At 37.8% G+C, this 18,043-nt stretch overlaps 1 protein-coding gene across 1 annotated transcript; it reads right to left on the reverse strand.

Annotated features, from left to right (window-relative positions):
- Positions 1 to 8,518: 8,518 nt before the first annotated feature.
- Positions 8,519 to 11,527, reverse strand: LOC116111369 (probable polyol transporter 4). Its single transcript, XM_031397568.1, has 2 exons — positions 11,244 to 11,527; positions 8,519 to 10,321 (listed from the first exon to the last, which is right to left on the reverse strand). The coding sequence occupies exons 1-2, from the start codon at positions 11,437 to 11,439 to the stop codon at positions 8,958 to 8,960; spliced, it is 1,560 nt and encodes a 519-aa protein (XP_031253428.1). The 5' UTR covers positions 11,440 to 11,527; the 3' UTR covers positions 8,519 to 8,957.
- Positions 11,528 to 18,043: the final 6,516 nt, after the last annotated feature.

Consider the following 18,043-nt stretch of genomic DNA (forward strand, 5'->3'; position numbering starts at 1 on the left):
GTGGCGCGTGGGAGTCGGTGACAATGCGTATGATGGTTTTTATGTCATGTATTACTTTGTTATGTATAAATAATGTGTTATTCTTGTATTGATTTATGTTATGTTGTATTATATGCAATAATTCATGTTATAATTATTTGATTAATTATGATCGTATATATTTGATTAATTTAGAGTAGCCACAACATCTAAGTTATGATAATATATGCATTAAGTAATATTAATTATGATGATATTAATTATGATCATCATTCATATAAAAGTGCATAATATAATCAATTATAAACATGTCAAATATTCATGAAATATTGTGGAAGTAATTTACAAACCTCCAGCCATAGCAATTGTTGTTTAGTCTTCTTGCGTCTGTCACCTCAGAATACAGAGTCTTCCACTGACGGCAATTTTTCAGAGCAATGGTTTTGGGAAAAATGAATTAATTGCATCAAATGGGGACCTGTAAAATCTCCTTTATAAATGCAGTTGTCTTTCCATTTTACCTGCAGGGAATGTTATATTTTCATGATTAATTAGGGACGAAATAGAAATTATTCTTATTTCTTAATTAGCCCACAGGTATTATGAAATATTAATAATTTATAGTTTCATCATTAAAGGATAATGAATCATAATATGTAATGTCTTTACCCACAGGGAGATTTTATGATATGTCGATTCATTTATGATTTATTATTTGTTTTACATTGGTAAACTTATAATTTTTATAGATTGTTTGTGCCTCATAATTTATTTAGTAAGCATATCTGTTGATATACCTACAGTTGATCAAACTTTGATGATGGTTGAGGATAAGGTTCCTTATTTAAATAGTGATAACTACAAATCCTTGAGGGAGGCTATCCTTCTTCATTTAGGGTGCATTAATCTTGACTATGCTCTTCGTAAGGAAGAGCCATCTACACCTATGGATACTAGTTCTTAGGTTGAGATTGCTTTCTATGAACGGTGGGAGCGATCCAACCGTTTAAGCATGATGTTTATCAAATCTCACATTACAAGTAGTATTCGTGGGTCGATACCGGAGTGTGAAAATGTCAAGGATCTAATGGATGCAATTCATGCTCAGTTTGAAACATCAGACAAGGCATTAGGTAGCACCCATTGACATCCATAAAGCTCACCGGTATTAAAGGAGTTTGTGAGCATATTATGAAAATGAGGGACATCGCTGCTCAGTTGAGATCCCTTCAGATGGTGATTAATGATGATTTCCTGGTGCATTATGTCCTGAACTCTCTCTCGTCTCATTATACTCCTTTCAATATATCTTATAACACACAAAAGGATAAATGGTCTATCAATGAGCTTTTGACCATGTGTGTTCAAGAGGAGGAGAGACTGCTTCAGGAAGTGAATGAAACTGCACACCTGGTGACAGGAAATGTCAAGTACACTTCAAACAAGAATAAGAAATGGAAGGGAAAAGGCAAGCTGCATGAGGTTATGAGCAAAAGAAATAAGGACAACATCAAGTGTTTCTTCTGTAAAAAGAAGGGACACATGAAGAAGGATTGTCCTAAAAAAAATGTTTGGCTTGACAAGAAAGGTAACCTCACATCTCTTGTGTGTTATGAATCTAATATGATTTGTGTTTCACATAATGATTGGTGGATTGATTCTGGTTCTACAATCCATGTTTTTTATACCATACAGGGTTTTTTGGATCAAAGGAAACCGTTGGGAAGTGAATGCAGCATCTATTCGGGAAACATGATGCCTTCACGTGTTGAAGTTATTGGAATATTTAGACTTATTTTAAGCACTAATTATATTTTGGATTTGGAACGAACCTTTTATATTCTTAGTTTTTCTAGGAATTTAATTTCAATTTCTAAACTTGTACCTTGTGGATACTCTTTCAACTTTTATTGTAGTTCTTTTAATTTAATTAAGAACTCATTTATTGTTGGAAATGGTACTATGGCTGATGGTTTGTTTAAAATTTATTTAAGTGATACTGTTTCTTATAGTCTTATGACTTCACATGCTAGTACTGGTATTAAATATACTGTTATGTATGAAAACTCTTCTTTTTTGTGGCATAGGAGATTAAGACACATATCCATTGATAGAATTAAAAGGTTGGTAAATGCTAGAGTTCTTGAAACTCTTGACTTTACTAACTTTGATACTTGTGTAGACTGCATTAAGGGAAAGCAAACTAACAAATCCAAGAAGGGTGCCAGGAAGAGTTCTGAACTTTTAGAGATCATACACAGATATTTGTTGCCCTAACATGAGCTCTAGTGGTCAGAAATATTTCATCACCTTTATTGATGATCACTCACGATATATGTATCTCTATTTGCTTTATCACAAGGATGAAGTGTTGGATGCTTTCAAAAAATATAAAGCAGAAGTAGAGAAACAATGTGGAAAACGAATTAAGATCGTGAGATCTGATAGAGGTGGTGAATATTATGTTAGATACACTGGTACAGGACAAGCACTTGGTCAATTTGCTAAATTTCTTTAAGAGCAAGGTATTGTGGCTCAATACACCTTGCCTGGCACACCATCTCAGAATGGTGTAGCAGAATGGAGAAATAGAACATTAATGGATATGGTACGGAGTATGTTGAGTAACTCCAAACTTTCTCATTCTTTATGGATTGAAGCTCTCAAAACTGCAGCGTATATATTAAACCGAGTTCCAACTAAGGCGGTTCCCAAAACGCTATTTGAGTTATGGAAAGGCTGGAAACCAAGTTTAAGTCATTTACGTGTCTAGGGTAGCCTAGTTGAGGTTAGAGTTTATAATCCACAAGAACAGAAGTTAGATCCTAAGACTATTAGTGCATATTTTATTGGAAATGCGGAAAAATTCAAGGGATACAAGTTTTATTGTCCGAACCATTCCAATAGAATTGTTGAATCAAGAAATACCAAATTTCTTAAAAATGACGTGGTCAGTGGGAGTGATCAAATCAGAGACTTAGTCCCTAAGAAAATTGATGCTTCAGATAATGCTCCTACATCAAGTAAAAGATTGGTTGTTCATCCAAACAGGGTGAACAATGAGGAACCACTCAATCAAAGTCCACGTTCTGATGAGATTGTTTTAGAAGATCATTTTGAACAACCTCTGCTACAGGAGGAACAACCAGTTATGCAACAGTCTCAACAAGAGACTGTTGATACAACATTAAGGAGATCTACTAGAGCAAAGAAATTAGCAATTCCTACTTATTATGAAGTGTATATGCAAGAGTCTGACTGTGACATAGGTGTTGAGGATGACCCAGACACGTTTTTACAAGCTATAGACAGCAGTAAATTTGAGTTATGGTATAATACCATGATTGACGAGATGAATTCTATGGTAGATAATAAAGTTTGGGACCTTGTTGAGTTGCCTACTGGAAAGAAACCTATTGGTTGTAAATGGGTATTTAAAACCAAAAGGGATTCATTAGGCAACATTGAGAGATACAAGGCTAGGCTTGTTGCCAAGGGGTTCACTCAAAGGGAATGGATAAATTATAAAGAAACGTTTTCTCCAGTTCTTAAAAAGGATTCCTTTCGCATCATAATGGCATTAGTTTGCTCATTTTGATTTAGATTTACATCAAATGGATGTGAAAACAACTTTCCTCTGTGGAGATTTGGAGGAAGAGGTTTATATGAAACAACCTAATGGGTTCATTTCAAGTGATGGTAAGCATTTGTTTTGCAAGCTTAAGAAGTCCATTTATGGACTTAAACAAGCCTTTCGATAGTGGTATTTAAGATTTCAGACTGTTATCTCTTCATTTGGTTTTGTAGAGAATGTCATGGATCAGTGTATATACCATAAGGTCAGTGGGAGTAAAATCATCTTTCTTGTGTTATATGTAGATGATATTCTACTTGCAACCAATGATTTGGGTTTGCTACATGAGATGAAACAATTTCTCTCTCAACATTTTAGTATGAAGGATATGGGTGAGACGTCTTATGTCATTGGCATTAAGATTCACAGGGATAGGTCTCAACATGTTTTGGGACTATCTCAGGAAGCCTATATTAATAAAATTCTTGAGAGATTTAGGATGAAGGATTGTTCACCCATTGTTAAGGGTGACAGGTTCAATATGAACCAATGTCCTACACTTGAGATTGAAAAGAAACAAATGAAAACTATTCCTTATGCTTCAATTGTTGGAAGCCTAATGTATGCTCAAGTCTGTACTAGACCTTACATTGCTTTTGCAGTTGGCATGTTAGGAAGATATCAAAGTAATCCAGGTTTGGATCATTAGAGAGCTGTAAAGAAGGTCATGAGGTATCTTCAAGGAACTAAAGGTTTCATGTTTACTTATAGACGGTCCGACATTCTAGAAGTCTTCGGATATTCAGACTCAAACTTCGTTGGCAGTGTTGATTCTCGAAAATCAACATCCGGATATGTTTTTATGCTCACCGGAGGTGCTATATCTTGGAGAAGTGTCAAACAATCTTTGGTTGCCACCTCTACCATGAAAGCTGAGTTTGTTTCCTGTTTTGAGGCCACTACACAGGGTATTGTTTCTTGTTTTGAGGCCACTACACAGGGTATTTGGTTGAGAAGTTTCATTTCTGGGCTTAGAGTTGTTGAGTCTATCTCTAGGCCAATAAGGTTATATTGTGACAATTCAGTTGCTGTATTCTTTGCTAAGAATAATAAGAGTGGAAGTTGAAGTAAACATATTAACATTAAGTACTTAGCAATAAGAGAGCACATTAAAGCCAAAGAAGTGCTCATTGAACACATACATACCGAGCAGATGATCATTGCTGATCCTCTAATAAAAGATATGCCACCAAAGACGTTCAAGAATCATGTAGTTCAAATGAGACTATGTCCCGCGTTGTCACTATGAGAGGTAATACTTTCATTCTCTGAAATTTTTTAATTTAGTTTGTTTTCTCTTTTAAGTTGTATACATTTTGGTTGGAGACAAATGAACATTCTGGAGGACCTGGAACAAACGTTTGAGGTTTGTTTATAAAGTAATATTCCACATTTTAGCGTTTATTTAGAAAGAGAAAAATTGCATAGTAATACATGAAATGTAATACTTGTTTGAAAGGGACTTATCGCTATGATTCATGTAATTTTTATTTTTCTGATTAAGCATACAGAATATACAACTCCTATGTTGTGGATTATATAATAAAAGTTTGGACCAAATGGGAGAATGTTAGAATTTTAATTATATTATGGTCCTACACTTTTAATATAATTATATTTTGGTTCTACACTTAATATAATTATATTATGGTCCTACACTTTTAATATAATTATATTATGGTCCTACACTTTTAATATAAAGTGAATGGGTAACTGCTGATGTGGATTATAATGAAAGTTACATGCAGTTGTGTCTCTTGGGCAGTTGTCGTTGATGGAAAGACAACTGCATTTATGAAGGAGATTTTACAAGTTCCCATTTGATGCAATTAATTCATTTTTCCCAAAACTATCACTCTGAAAAATTGCAGTCAGTGGAAGACTCTGTATTTTGAAGTGATAGAAGCAAGAAGACTAAACAACAATTGCTATGGCTGGAGGTTTGTAAATTACTTCCGTAATATTTCATGAATATTTGACATGTTTATAATTGATTATATTATGAACTTTTATATGAAAGATGGAATAGAAATGTTTTTACATTGTGCAATGCTGAAACCTGAATTCTTACAGCTTCAGCTCGCCCTGGTTCCTATATTTCAGTAGGCAATAGGCATGTTGGCAGGGGCGGATTCAGGCCTACCCTCAGATTTGAAAATTTTTTTATTAATATACAGGCCATAAAAAATTGTTAATTAACATATATACACAGACGCATCTTCAAATTTTTAAAAAATAAGAATTATTATACATGCTGTATATTTAGGTCTACAAAAAAACTTGTTATATATATATATATTCCAAACCCACATCATATTAAAAATTTAAAACTCTCTCCAGTGTTTTTCTACACAGCTTTACCTTTTTTTTACGATTTTATCCGCAAATTCTTTACTCTCTCTTTCTCTTTCTCATGTTGTCCTTTCTTAAAATTTTTAAAGACTGAAATTGTTAAATTTTCACTACTCAAGGTGTCATAATTAGCTCCGTTTTCTGTCTTATAGATTTTAGGTATGTGTATTATTCATTTCAATTTAGTTTATTTAAGGATTTAATCATTTTGTTTTCTTTTTGAGGTTTTTTATTCTAATTTGAGAGAAAAAAATATTAATCTTGTGAGTTTATTTTGTATTTTCTGTCTAAGAATGAACCTGCTTTCTCAAATTAAAACCTTAACTATATTTTAAAGGACGTTATTCTTCATCCTTCACCCACCACTTTACTATATTTTAAACGTCGCCTTTCAATTGTTTAAAATTATTAAAGAAATTTGAGTTACTATCTATGTTTATATTAAAAAAATTTCCCCTCTTTTATTAATTCATATTAAAAGTCAATGTAATGTTGACTTGATTTAAGTTTTGGTTGACTTTAGCTTAATTAGGCTAGGTTTGATCAACAATATGAAAATTTATATTATTATACTTGAAAGTCAAAAATAAAAATATTAAAAGAAGGTTTTGTTCAAGGTTTACTCAATATTTTTACTCAAAATTTTGCTTCTCATAGATTTATTCAAGTAAAAAAAATATTGTGTTAATGCATATTCTTTTTTCTCAGGTTCTTAATATTGTATTATTTTTTTGATTAAGGTTTGGTGATTTTTTAAAGTTTTCACTAATTATTTGATAAATAATAGCCGAGCCACGGAGGCCCCTCTTCGACAAAAATCTTGGATCCGCCACTACATGTTGGTATTAGTAACATTAAAATGAACATTGATCTTATGTCCCAGTTATTTTCAGATCTTATGGTATGCTAGAACCTGCATTTTTAACGTCTTGATTCAATATGAGCTTTTACCCTTATTATTAACTTGATTCAGGGCTAGGAGGTATGGCCTGTCTTTTTCTGCGCATGTTCGAACCTCCTTGAGGCTCGGTTCCCAGGGAATGAACTCTAAAGTTTCAAAGAACTGAAAGAGCACAATCAATAATTAAGGGAGATTAATGTAGATTTGTGTCAGTGTGTTGCAATTAAAGTTTAAACTATAACTTCAATAAAGGGGAAGAAGACGTTAACAAAGTTCTTTAATATTTTCAATAGCATTTGTTTTCAGTTAAAAAAATTCTTTTAATTTGTAATTCTAGCAAAATATTTATTGGTAGATATATCTGAAATCTTTGTAACTTATAAATTCTTTCATTTTTAATTTACTATTAATAATTATCCTGGGTAAAATCAAACCATTTACTATGGCCATGATTTTATTCATACTTGTTAGAAAGTGAAAACTAAACTTGTTAATTAAATGTACATATTTTTATATACATGTCAATATCACATCAAATTTTTTTTTTTTTTTACTCTATTTTCATTAAATAAATATCCTATGATTTTGTAGCAAACTAAAAACTTGGTATATTCGGTTTTATAAATGTGTAACATTATTGTATCATGGGTACTTAGCCAAATGCTTGTGCTTTTTCTTTTTTATAAAAAAACTTTAAATTTTATGGAAATGTTTTTGCCTACTGTGTGATCTATAAAAGATAAAATATTGCTAAAAATCGCTCAGTTTTAATCAAGTAATAAAAGTTCGCTTGAGATTTCGAAATTAATAAAAACTACCTTGTTGTTAATTAATGATTAGTGTAGTGTTTAGAATTTATAACATGATAAGTTAATAAATATATACTTAAATACACCTCTACTAATTATTTTAATACCTACAAATTAACAATAAGGAAATAAATCTCTAACCATAGGAAGATTTTATTATTTAATTATTTAACAATAAGGAAATAAATCTCTAACCATAGGAAGATTTTATTATTTAATTATAATTGAGGGGGATTATTGTGTTTGAACCCTAAAATATTGATAGATACATGTGGGTGGGCTAGTGTTAAAAACCAAAAAGACGATGAAGTTGACTCCAATGCCCGCGGCGGCTCAACAAGATTTGGCCTAAGGCGAAAACTTTAAATAGGCTTTTTTTTTTTTTTTTTTTTTTTTTTCATATACAACGCAAAATACTAAATTATAGTTTAGGATTTAATTTTCGTTCAAGTTTACATCATTCAACTCATTGAAAACCATTTTTTTTTTCTTTAATTTAGGTAACTTTTTATCTAACTCACCTTTTTCTTAATTTGTATTTATAAAAATTCATAAATCCTATTAGAAGAATTAATACTAATCTCATGTCCCAGTTTAAAAGAAAAAAAAAATTGCAGGATGTTCCTGGTTTTAAGAAATTGTAATTTGGTTTAAAATTTATTGATCTTTTTTGATAGAGGCTTGTTATTTTATGACCTTGCGATATGCTTGAGCTCGCCCTTTTCGATGTTTTGATTCAGTATGAAGTGTTAATTGATTTTGAAAATTAGGAATTTTACAGAGGCGGCATGCATGTGAGATGGAACATGAGACTGCTTATGCTCTTTTAAAGACAGTTGGAAATACAGAGAAACCAACTTAATTACACTCTCAAATGAAAGTTCTCCAAAAAATAATCACAATTCACAAGACTAGCACCTAAAACAAAAACCAATATCAGCAATTCATGCCAGAAACATATTACATTCTCTGACTAACATATTTGTTTTCAACCTAATAGGGATGTATTACTGTAATCAATTTAGGTATGCCTCTGACTAAACATAAAGAATACAACTCAAGCAGCGTTAACTGATCACATCCTAACACCTTCGCTCATGGACACGTATAGATGCCAGGAAGGATTACCTCTGGATACATGTGTTCATATTGACAGTAGCTCCATTATGTGTGTAAAATTCAATGGACATGGAATGATTTTCTTTCTCTGCAATCCAGTCACTGAATCATAAGAAGAGTAACATGTGGGCTCATTGAATGAACCTTCACAAGTTCTCATTAGTCATTCTTTCTGCACAAGTTGCTCAACATCTCCCAGCTCAACTTCACTTCCTTGCCAGTCAAGCTCATTCTTAAATAGCAACTCAATCTGCTCCAAGGACTTTCCTTTTGTTTCTGGAATGCATTTGTAGACAAAGAGAATGGAAAGCGCCGAAACAATTGAAAAGATAAAGAATGTTCCGCCCACTGTAATTTTCTGAGAGACAGAAAGGAAGGACATAGCAACCAAGCCACTACTCACTCTATTACCCACAGCCCCAAGTGCTGCTGCTTGAGCACGTAGACGTAAAGGGAAGATTTCAGATGTCAAAACCCAGCAAACAGGGCCCATGCCAAGAGAAAAGAAAGCTACATTTCCACAAACAGACAAAATTGTGAAGGCAATACCGACTTGCCCTTTTCCAAGAAAAGTGAGACTAAGACCTAAACTGAACAAACAAATAGTCATTCCAATTGTGCTGATATAGAGCAAGGGCTTCCTCCCCAATTTGTCAATAACCAACATGGCAAACAGTATAAAGACAGTCTTTGTAACACCCACAGCAACTGTTGCAGCAAGAAGTTTTGTATCATTTTCAATCCCAGCTTCTTTGAAAATTTCAGGGCTGTAATAGACTGTTGCATCTATGCCTGTGATCTGTTGGAAACACTGGATTCCAAACCCAGCAATTAGCATCCGGCATAGTGATGGGGAAGGGCTCAACAGTTCACGCCACACAGCCTTTTCTTCATACTTCTCTCCATCAGTAATTCCAGCAGCTTGTAGAATTTCTTGAAGTCTCTCCTCAACCTCATTCTCAATCTCATTTGTTTTCAGAAGCACTAATCTTGCTTCTTCTACTCGGTTTTGCATCACCAACCACCTTGGTGACTCAGGGATTATAAATAGAGCAAACCCAACAAACACTGAGGGCAGAATTCCCACTGCCAGCATTACCCTCCAGCTTATGTGTTCTGAAAGACCTGAAAACGCGTAGTTGGAAACATAACCTAGTAATATTCCTAAATTTATGAAAATCTCCGGAAATGAAGTAAGGAATCCTCTAGCAATAGTAGGTGATATCTCAGCTATATACACAGGGGCAATCATGACTCCCAAGCCAATTCCTATCCCAGCCAAGAATCTTCCTATCATCAGTGTTTGGAATGAAGAAGCTAGTGTCATCACACCTGCACCTATCTGAAAGATAACAGCAGCTAAGCCCATGGTCCATTTTCTGCCAATGGCATCTGATGTTCTCCCACCCGCTAAACTACCAAAAAGCGAAACGATGCTCAAGACTCCAACAAGAACTTCTTGCTGTACCTCAGTTATCTTTAAATCTTTTTGAATGAATATGATTGCTCCACTCATGACACCTACATCTGCAGATTAAACAGTTTAATTTGTTAACTGCATTTTTGTTTCACTTGCTTTATCAAGTGTAGAAGATTGGCACCATAAGAAGAAATCCGAAGGTAATTTAAAAATAAAAAATCAAACACATGAGACAATAAAGCCATAGTACCTTAAATTTATCATAAGCTCAAAAAAAATAAAATGTCAACGGATGAAGAACATGAATTCTAGATTACCCTTTAACAGATGAATTTGAAAAACTATTAATACTGTGTCAATAGCATTTTCCTATCATAGGTCAAAGCATAATATGATCAGGCGGTAGAGGTTGTGATAAAACCAATTTAAGATATTCTGGAATTGAAACGTTGCTTGCCATGGTCTTCTTTCCTTAAAAAAAGGCTAGAAGCCATGGTCTTCTTTCGTGATATGCATCTTAGCAAAATTTACTTGCCATTCTGATATTGAAATCAAACACACAATGACAATGAGCAACGATAATAGATTGTAAACCAGAAGATTAACGATTTTTCCCAATGATAGATTTAATTTAATAGGTTTTAGAGAGTAACCCCCCGGATGTGGGAATTTACCATGAGCCTAATTGCATTTTGCCTAGTATACATCATTTTCAATCAGGAAGAATGAACCAAAAAAAAAAAAAATATTTGAAAATTAACTTTAATTCAGACTATCCATTTGTAAAAATTGCAATAATTGAATGCTTAAAAAAATTCATCTTTTCTATCCTTTTCCAGCTAAACTTAGACATCAAATGAAAAACCTGAACTATGAATGATTTCCACACAGCATTAATAGACCTCAATCAATTAGCAAAGAGGACAACAAAACAAAACGAAACATAATATATCATGGAAACAACAGTTACTCAACAAAACAGCAACAGGGAAAAGTTCTACTGTTATCACCAGATGATAAAGAGCTTACCATATCCAAGAAGAACGTTATTGAGAGATGCAAAAACAGCACAAGCAAGAACATATTTTCTGGTAGTATTTTTCCTATCTTCATGAAGTTGAAGATTATCATCATCAAACTCTGTCAACTCAGAATCCATTCTCTTGTACTTGTTCTTCCTTCCCATTTCTCCACTACCATTTTCTTGGACACCCACCAACCCCATCTCTCTGTTATTTCGCCTGTTTTTCAGACACAACACAGAGAACAGAAGGCGTTTTGGTTATCCTTGACTTGCAAATGTCGTAAATTGAGGCATGTACTGCGTTTAGATCTAAAAGAGAAAGAGACGACAAGTCTTTAGCAAAGTGGGGCCTTTCTATTTGACAAGCAAGCTACCCACTTGGTATTTTCTCAGCATTAACACGTCGAAAGTGTTGACATCTCAAGTTACCATTGGCTGATTTATTCCTTTAAAATAAGGTAAACAGAGGTTTCATCATATACACAGCTGTTCCTGTACAGAAAATTTTTAATTGGGTTTTTTATCTTGTTCTTGGTTAGGTTAATCAGAGAGGACTAGAGTATTATTCGTTTAACCATTTAACCATAATTCCTTTTTAGTGATAGCAAGGACAATAACAGATTTGTACTACTTTCTGTCTATGGATTTTAATGTAGTATTTTATGTAAGAGATGTTTTTATTTTAAAAAAACATGTTTTTGTGTTGATGCATGATTTTGACACCAACCAAATACATGTATGAAATACTGAGCTGGCCTAGAAGATGGATGAATGAATGAGAGTAAAAACAATGGAGAACAGCGTTTAAAGTGGTTCGGATGCTAGGAAAGCAAATCCTACGTCCACTGATTTTGTATTAATAATAGTGGTTAGGTCACATTCAGCGGACTGACTTACAAATGATTACACGAGAGATAGAATGTTATTTTCTTCAGAGAGATTAGCTAATCTTCCAAATGAGAGAAGAGCTCTCAAATTATAGTGAGATGGATTAAGGTTATGATTACTAAATCTGTGGGTTGGTGGGATTATCCGTGTAAATCCTTCTTTATGTCCCATTGCCCACCTTTTAGAGTGATTTTCACGATTTGGTGCAAGGATTAGACACGTGGAATCACTATAGCCCCTAGCCAGTCTAACGCGCACCCACTGCCCTGACAAGAGCGTGTCGTCCCTGTCATTGCATGACGTGGCTGCCTCTGACTAGCTACGGGCCTACCTAAGCTCTGACTTTTCATGCTGACTAGATCTTACGTCAGCCCTACTTTTTCAGGCATAACCGAAGTCCCCTAGTTTTTAAGGTTTGAGGATCGAACCTTGGAAACTATAATTCATGCCCTGACAAGACGCCTTCGAGGGAACTCTGGTGATTCCGATCTGTTTGAAAAGAGGTCGAGACTGCGCTTTTGAACGCGCGACCTGATACAGTCTTTGCTTAAGGATGAACGACTTGATCTTAGACCATACCAGTGCTTTGATTTCGATTTTCCTAGGTTCACGACCTGATTATACTTGGAATTCGCCTCTGGGCAAGGGATCGGGTTGTTTCAAAACTGTACTTGTTGAGTCACGTCGCTTCACGATCAATGGGGTAGAATCAAGGAGTCACGTTGCTTCGTGACTGGCTAGACGAAGAGTGTTCTATGTAATGATCTCTTCAGAGGTTACCTGTTGCATTTTTCGTGATGGATACATTTAATGAAGCGCCTTCTGCTTTGACAAACGTGTCCTGTGCGCAATAAATGCGAGCCATGCGCATTAAATGCATGACATGCTGAAACGATATCCCTTATCAGAGCATTAAATGCAGATTGGGGCGCATTTAATGCGGTAGGAGAACCGTGTCGTCGCTTGAGTTTTTCAACGGAGAAGGACGACGGTTTGGTTTTCTTGGACTGTGACGATCACCTCTCTCCCGCTGATCTGCGACGCGCGGTCACGATCAATCGTGAGATATATTTTTTCACCTAAACGTTGTTTGATTTCAGGGAGACCAAGTGCCAGTTCTTTCACTATGAGACCCAAGTTCATTACAGGCAATGTCACCGCACTCTTTTTCAGAGAGAGCAAGAGACTTTCGCAAACTTGGATTCTTTGCCTTCCAAACCAGTGCGTACCTGATATTCGAAGCAGAAGGATTCATCTTCATATTCCGAGAGGTAAGAATCTTTTTCTGTTTTTATTTCTTACTCCCAGTAGTTGATAAATGATACTAGTCTACCGGTAGTTGATCAGAGACGAAATGTCCTTGTTGGGTTCGAGCCATGAATGGCGGCTCGAAACATTCTGTTAGGGTTTTTCTGGGATTTAGGAAGGGAAGTGTTTGCTTTCCTCCACGTCATCGTACGGAAGTGTATGAAGGCTAAAAGATTCCCTGCTTGTCGCTTTTGCAGACTGCAGTAGGATGGACCCCTCAACGACCAGATCCAAGGAAGGGACCAGTTCGTCTACGTAGGATGCTCCTACGAGTCCCACCCAAGAGATCTTCTCGGTACTTACTGAGGATGATCTCGAAAGAGTGGTAGACCAATACGCTATCTGCATGGATGTCTTCCATGATAGGACACGCACAGCTCGGCATCCACCATGTGGGTTGGCTGCGATCTCCGAGGAAATCTTCAGGGGGGGGGGGGGGGTTGATTCCTTTCCACCCTTTTATCAGGTCGGTCCTGGATCATTTCAGGATCACGCCGATGCAACTCACACCGAATGCGTACATGATTGTCGTTACCATGTACATCGCGTGTCGTGAGAACGGGTTGGGTGAGCTGACTGCGGTAGAGCTCGGTTGCTCGTATATCTTAAAAAGAACAAGGACAAGGATTCCTACTACTTGTCCAGGCGACCTATTATAGTAGCCAGGATACACAGTTACCCTAGCAACGCAGGGGCCTACGAAACAAAGTTTTTCTTCTTTCGTTACGATGGCCTTTGCCGCTTCCAAGACCCGAGTAGGTTCTTTTCCCTTAATGAATTTATTTTTGTTTTTGGTCTTTTGCTAACGAGCTGTTTATTTTTTGGTAGTTAACAAAAAGATCAGTTTGGAGCTACTCGCGGATCCAGACAGAATCGTAGCCTTTGGTTTCTTCCCCGAAGCGAGTTGCGACGCAAAGCTGCTCGTGACAACCGCAAATCTGCAGAGGTACAGCTTCTTCAATGTAGACGTGACCTTAGAGCCCCCATCGAATAAGTCGCGCTAGCTGGGTCTTTCTTGATTGGGCAATGGACTATTTTTACTAACGATACTCATATGCAGCAACTATGCCTCCGAATGTGCTAGGGTCGCCACAACGAAGGCAGTTCACTTTCCCTCGAGCGAGGACCGCTAGGACGACCGAAGCCGCTCCCAGTGGTCCCCCGGCCGAAGGGGCAACATCAGGGGCTTCGACTCGTCCTGTTGAGGCTTCCCAACCTTTGACGGGTGCCCCGATCCGTCTTATAGGCACTTCCTAGCCTTTGGCTGCTCACTCGAAGTAAAAGACAACGACCTAGTGACCCAGGAAGAGGCAACAAATTCAGGTCGAAGAGTAAGAGTCCGAACATGAGGATCTGGGCGTTTAGCCCGGGAGGTCGCAGTTTGGCATTCCCACTACTTCGGGAGCATCTCGAGCAAGGCAAATCAAGGTCGCAGGAAAGAGGTCGGGTAAGGAGCCGGTAGGCGACACCCCTACCGGGGTTACCGGTAAGGATACTCCAGTGTTGGATTCGATAGGACAACTGTCGGATCATTTGTAGTCGACGGTCTTTGCCTTGTTGGAGTGTGAACTTGTAGAAGTATTTGAAGAGTTCGTGGGTTCCAACCATGTGGACCTGATGTCCACATCAATCCAGCACATAAGCAAGGTAAAACGAACTGTCCTCAGCGAGGACTTTGCCTTTCTGTTCTTGGTAAATTGAAATTATTCTTTTTGTTCGCAGGCTCTGCTCTCCATGCAACTATCCCTGCAAAAGGTTCGGCTGGGAGCTGCTGCAGGAGAGGTCGCGCTGAAGGAAGAGAACGCACGGCTCAAACGGGATTTGGAAGCCGGTAAAGCAGAAAATGAGCTATCCATTGGATCGGCAGATCAGTATCTGAACGAAAGGAATGCAGCTCTTCGCACGGTGGATTTTCAAAGGTCCGAGCTCAAGAAGCACGGGGAGGAGGTAAAGGAGCTCTAGAAGACTATAGCCAGGCTCTCCAGGGAGGTCGGCGAGAAAGACTAGGAGCTCAAAATGACCTCTCAACGAGCAGAGCAATAGAGGGAGGCCTCCGAGAAGCAAAGGCAGGCTCTCGAGGCCGAACTCCAAGCAAGTTAAGGAAGAGTTACTTCTCTAACCAAAGAGATGTGGAGCCAAGCAGAGGAGATTAAGGCAAAGGCTGTTGAATGGGCGATTGAGTCCATTTATGCCTTGCGGTAGAAGAATCTGGAGATTGATATGTTCGACCTTTCGGAGGATTGGCGAGAAACTCTCATATCCATGGCGCGGCTTGAGGATGAGGAAGTAGCGGAGGCCGCCCAAGGATTTGACCAGGGAGAGGGTTCGGGATATGCCCCAGAGAAGTCTACAGCCGACTAGACGGATGGCGACCAGCTCTAAGATGACGAGGTCGGTCCTCCAGGAGTTGGGGGTTAGGACCGATGATTGTAATTTATTTTTGGGATCTTGTTCGCTGTACTTATTAATGAAATGCATCTTTCTTAATCTCTAGAGCACTTATAATTTATGTACCTTATGAGATCGCATTCTAATAGTTTATAACATTAGAACAAGCCTATGCGAACATAATTATAACACGTCTATACGAGCAAAATTACATGCGAAGATTATTACAAAGGAACAGGATAATACACTTGTTATTTACATTTACAAAGACTGAAAAATAAAATCATTACAAGGAAAAACTGAGTTCGGAATTACTGATAATATGGTCGGAGATGCTTAGCATTCCAAGCTCAGGATACTTCGGAACCATTCAGCTTTTTGAGATGATAAGTTCTCGGTCTTATCACTTTGGCGATGCAGTATGGAACTTCCCAGTTCGGTCCTAAGACTCCCGCACTTAGTTTTCTAGTACCGAGAACTTCCTTCAAAACAAGGTCGCCGACCTAGAAGTCTCTTCTCCTGACCTTAGAGTCGAAGAACCTCTTTGCGCGTTGCTGATAGGCAGCTATTCTTAGCTGAGCTTTGCTGCGATGTTCTTCAACTAGGTCCAGACTTGCATGCATAAGCGCTTCATTGTCGGCTTCGTTGTATAGGTCCTTCCGAAGTGAACCAATTCCTACCTCCACAGGGATCATCGCTTCGCAGCCATATACTAGCGAAAAAAGGGTTTCTGAGGTAGAGGTTCTCGGAGTTGTTCTGTATGCTTATAAGACTTCGAAGAGGTCGTCGGCCCAATTCCCCTTGGCTGCGCCAAGCTTTGCCTTTAGAGTGTGCTTGATGGTTTTGTTAACAGCTTTAACTTGACCATTTTCTTGCGACTGAGGCAAATTTTTTTATGAATACCCAGCTCGTCGCAAAACTGCTTGAACTCCTCGTTGTCGAATTGTTTACCATTGTTGAGATGAGAGTATGAGGAATCCCGTAGCGACACACAACGTTTTTGAAGACAAAGTCCTTGAGCTTTCTGGTCGTGATTGCGGCTAACGGTTCAACTTCGACCCATTTGGTGAAGTAATCCACCGCAACCACAACATATTTTATTCCTCCTTTACCAACTGGCATGGGACCGATGAGATTGATCCCCCACATGGAGAACGGCCAAGGGTTGGTCATAGTTATCAGCTAGTGGGAGGGAGTCTGCGGTATGTTTGCGAACCGTTGGCACTTGTCACACACTTTGACAAAGTTGTAGGTGTCTTCTTGGATTAGGGGCCAGTAGTATCCTTGACGAACAACTTTGTTGGCGAGAGATCATGCGGTGGTGTGGTTACCGTAGATCCCTTCATATATCTCTCTCATTATGTAATCTGCTTCTTCATTGGTTACACATCGGAGGAGAGGGGCGTTAAATCCTTGCCTATACAGCTGGTCTCCGATGAGGGTGTAACGAGCAGATCTTGTTCGCAGAATCCTTGCCTCAACCTTGTCGTCAGACAAGGTCCCATCCCTGAGATGCTGAATGATAGGGGTCATCCAGAAATCTGATTTTGTTACATTCACGGTCTGTTCGATCGGGCTAGTATTGGGGTTCTCGATGAATCGAACAGGAATGCTCTCTGTTGCATCTGAGTCCAATGACGAGGCTATCCTTGCCAAGGCATTTGCCATAGAGTTGCTTTCTCTAGGAATCTGTGTGATCGTGAATTGCTTGAACGGCTCGAGTGCGGCCTTAGTTTTCTTCAGATAGCTTATCATATTTTCTTCCTTGGCTTGGTACTTTCCCAAAATCTGGTTAACGACCAGCATAGAGTCGCTGTGGATACTGATCGCAGTTGCACCCATTTCTCTAGCCAACCGCAGTCCAGCGAGCAGAGCTTCATACTCGACCTCATTATTGGTTACCTTAAAACCGAACCGGAGAATGCCATGAATGCGAGCCCCTTCGGGACTCAAAAGGAGAAGAGGCTCCAGGTCGATAGATTTTGAGCAGTTTCTTAAATGATTTCGCTAGGCTGTTGCCCCGACCCATTCGTCGGATGATATGAGAATTCTGATATGAAGTCGGCAATAGCCTGCCCTTTGATAGTTGATTTCAGTCTGTACTTTAGATCAAACTGACTTAATTCCATGGCCCATTTAAGCAACTTACCCGACACCTCCGGCTTCTGAAGGACCTGCCTGAATGGGTAGTTAGTCATTACATGGATCGTATAGGCGTGGA

The sequence above is a fragment of the Pistacia vera genome, unplaced genomic scaffold (assembly GCF_008641045.1).
Source record: "Pistacia vera cultivar Batoury unplaced genomic scaffold, PisVer_v2 Contig631, whole genome shotgun sequence".
NCBI lineage: Eukaryota > Viridiplantae > Streptophyta > Magnoliopsida > Sapindales > Anacardiaceae > Pistacia > Pistacia vera.

Excerpts from the sequence above, each read along its gene's own strand:
- LOC116111369 (XM_031397568.1), bottom strand. The coding sequence starts at position 11,439 with ATGGGGTTGGTGGGTGTCCAAGAAAATGGTAGTGGAGAAATGGGAAGG. Across the intron at positions 10,322-11,243 it reads TAACGTTCTTCTTGGATATG|ATGTAGGTGTCATGAGTGGA; the intron begins GTAAGCTCTTTA and ends TTTAATCTGCAG.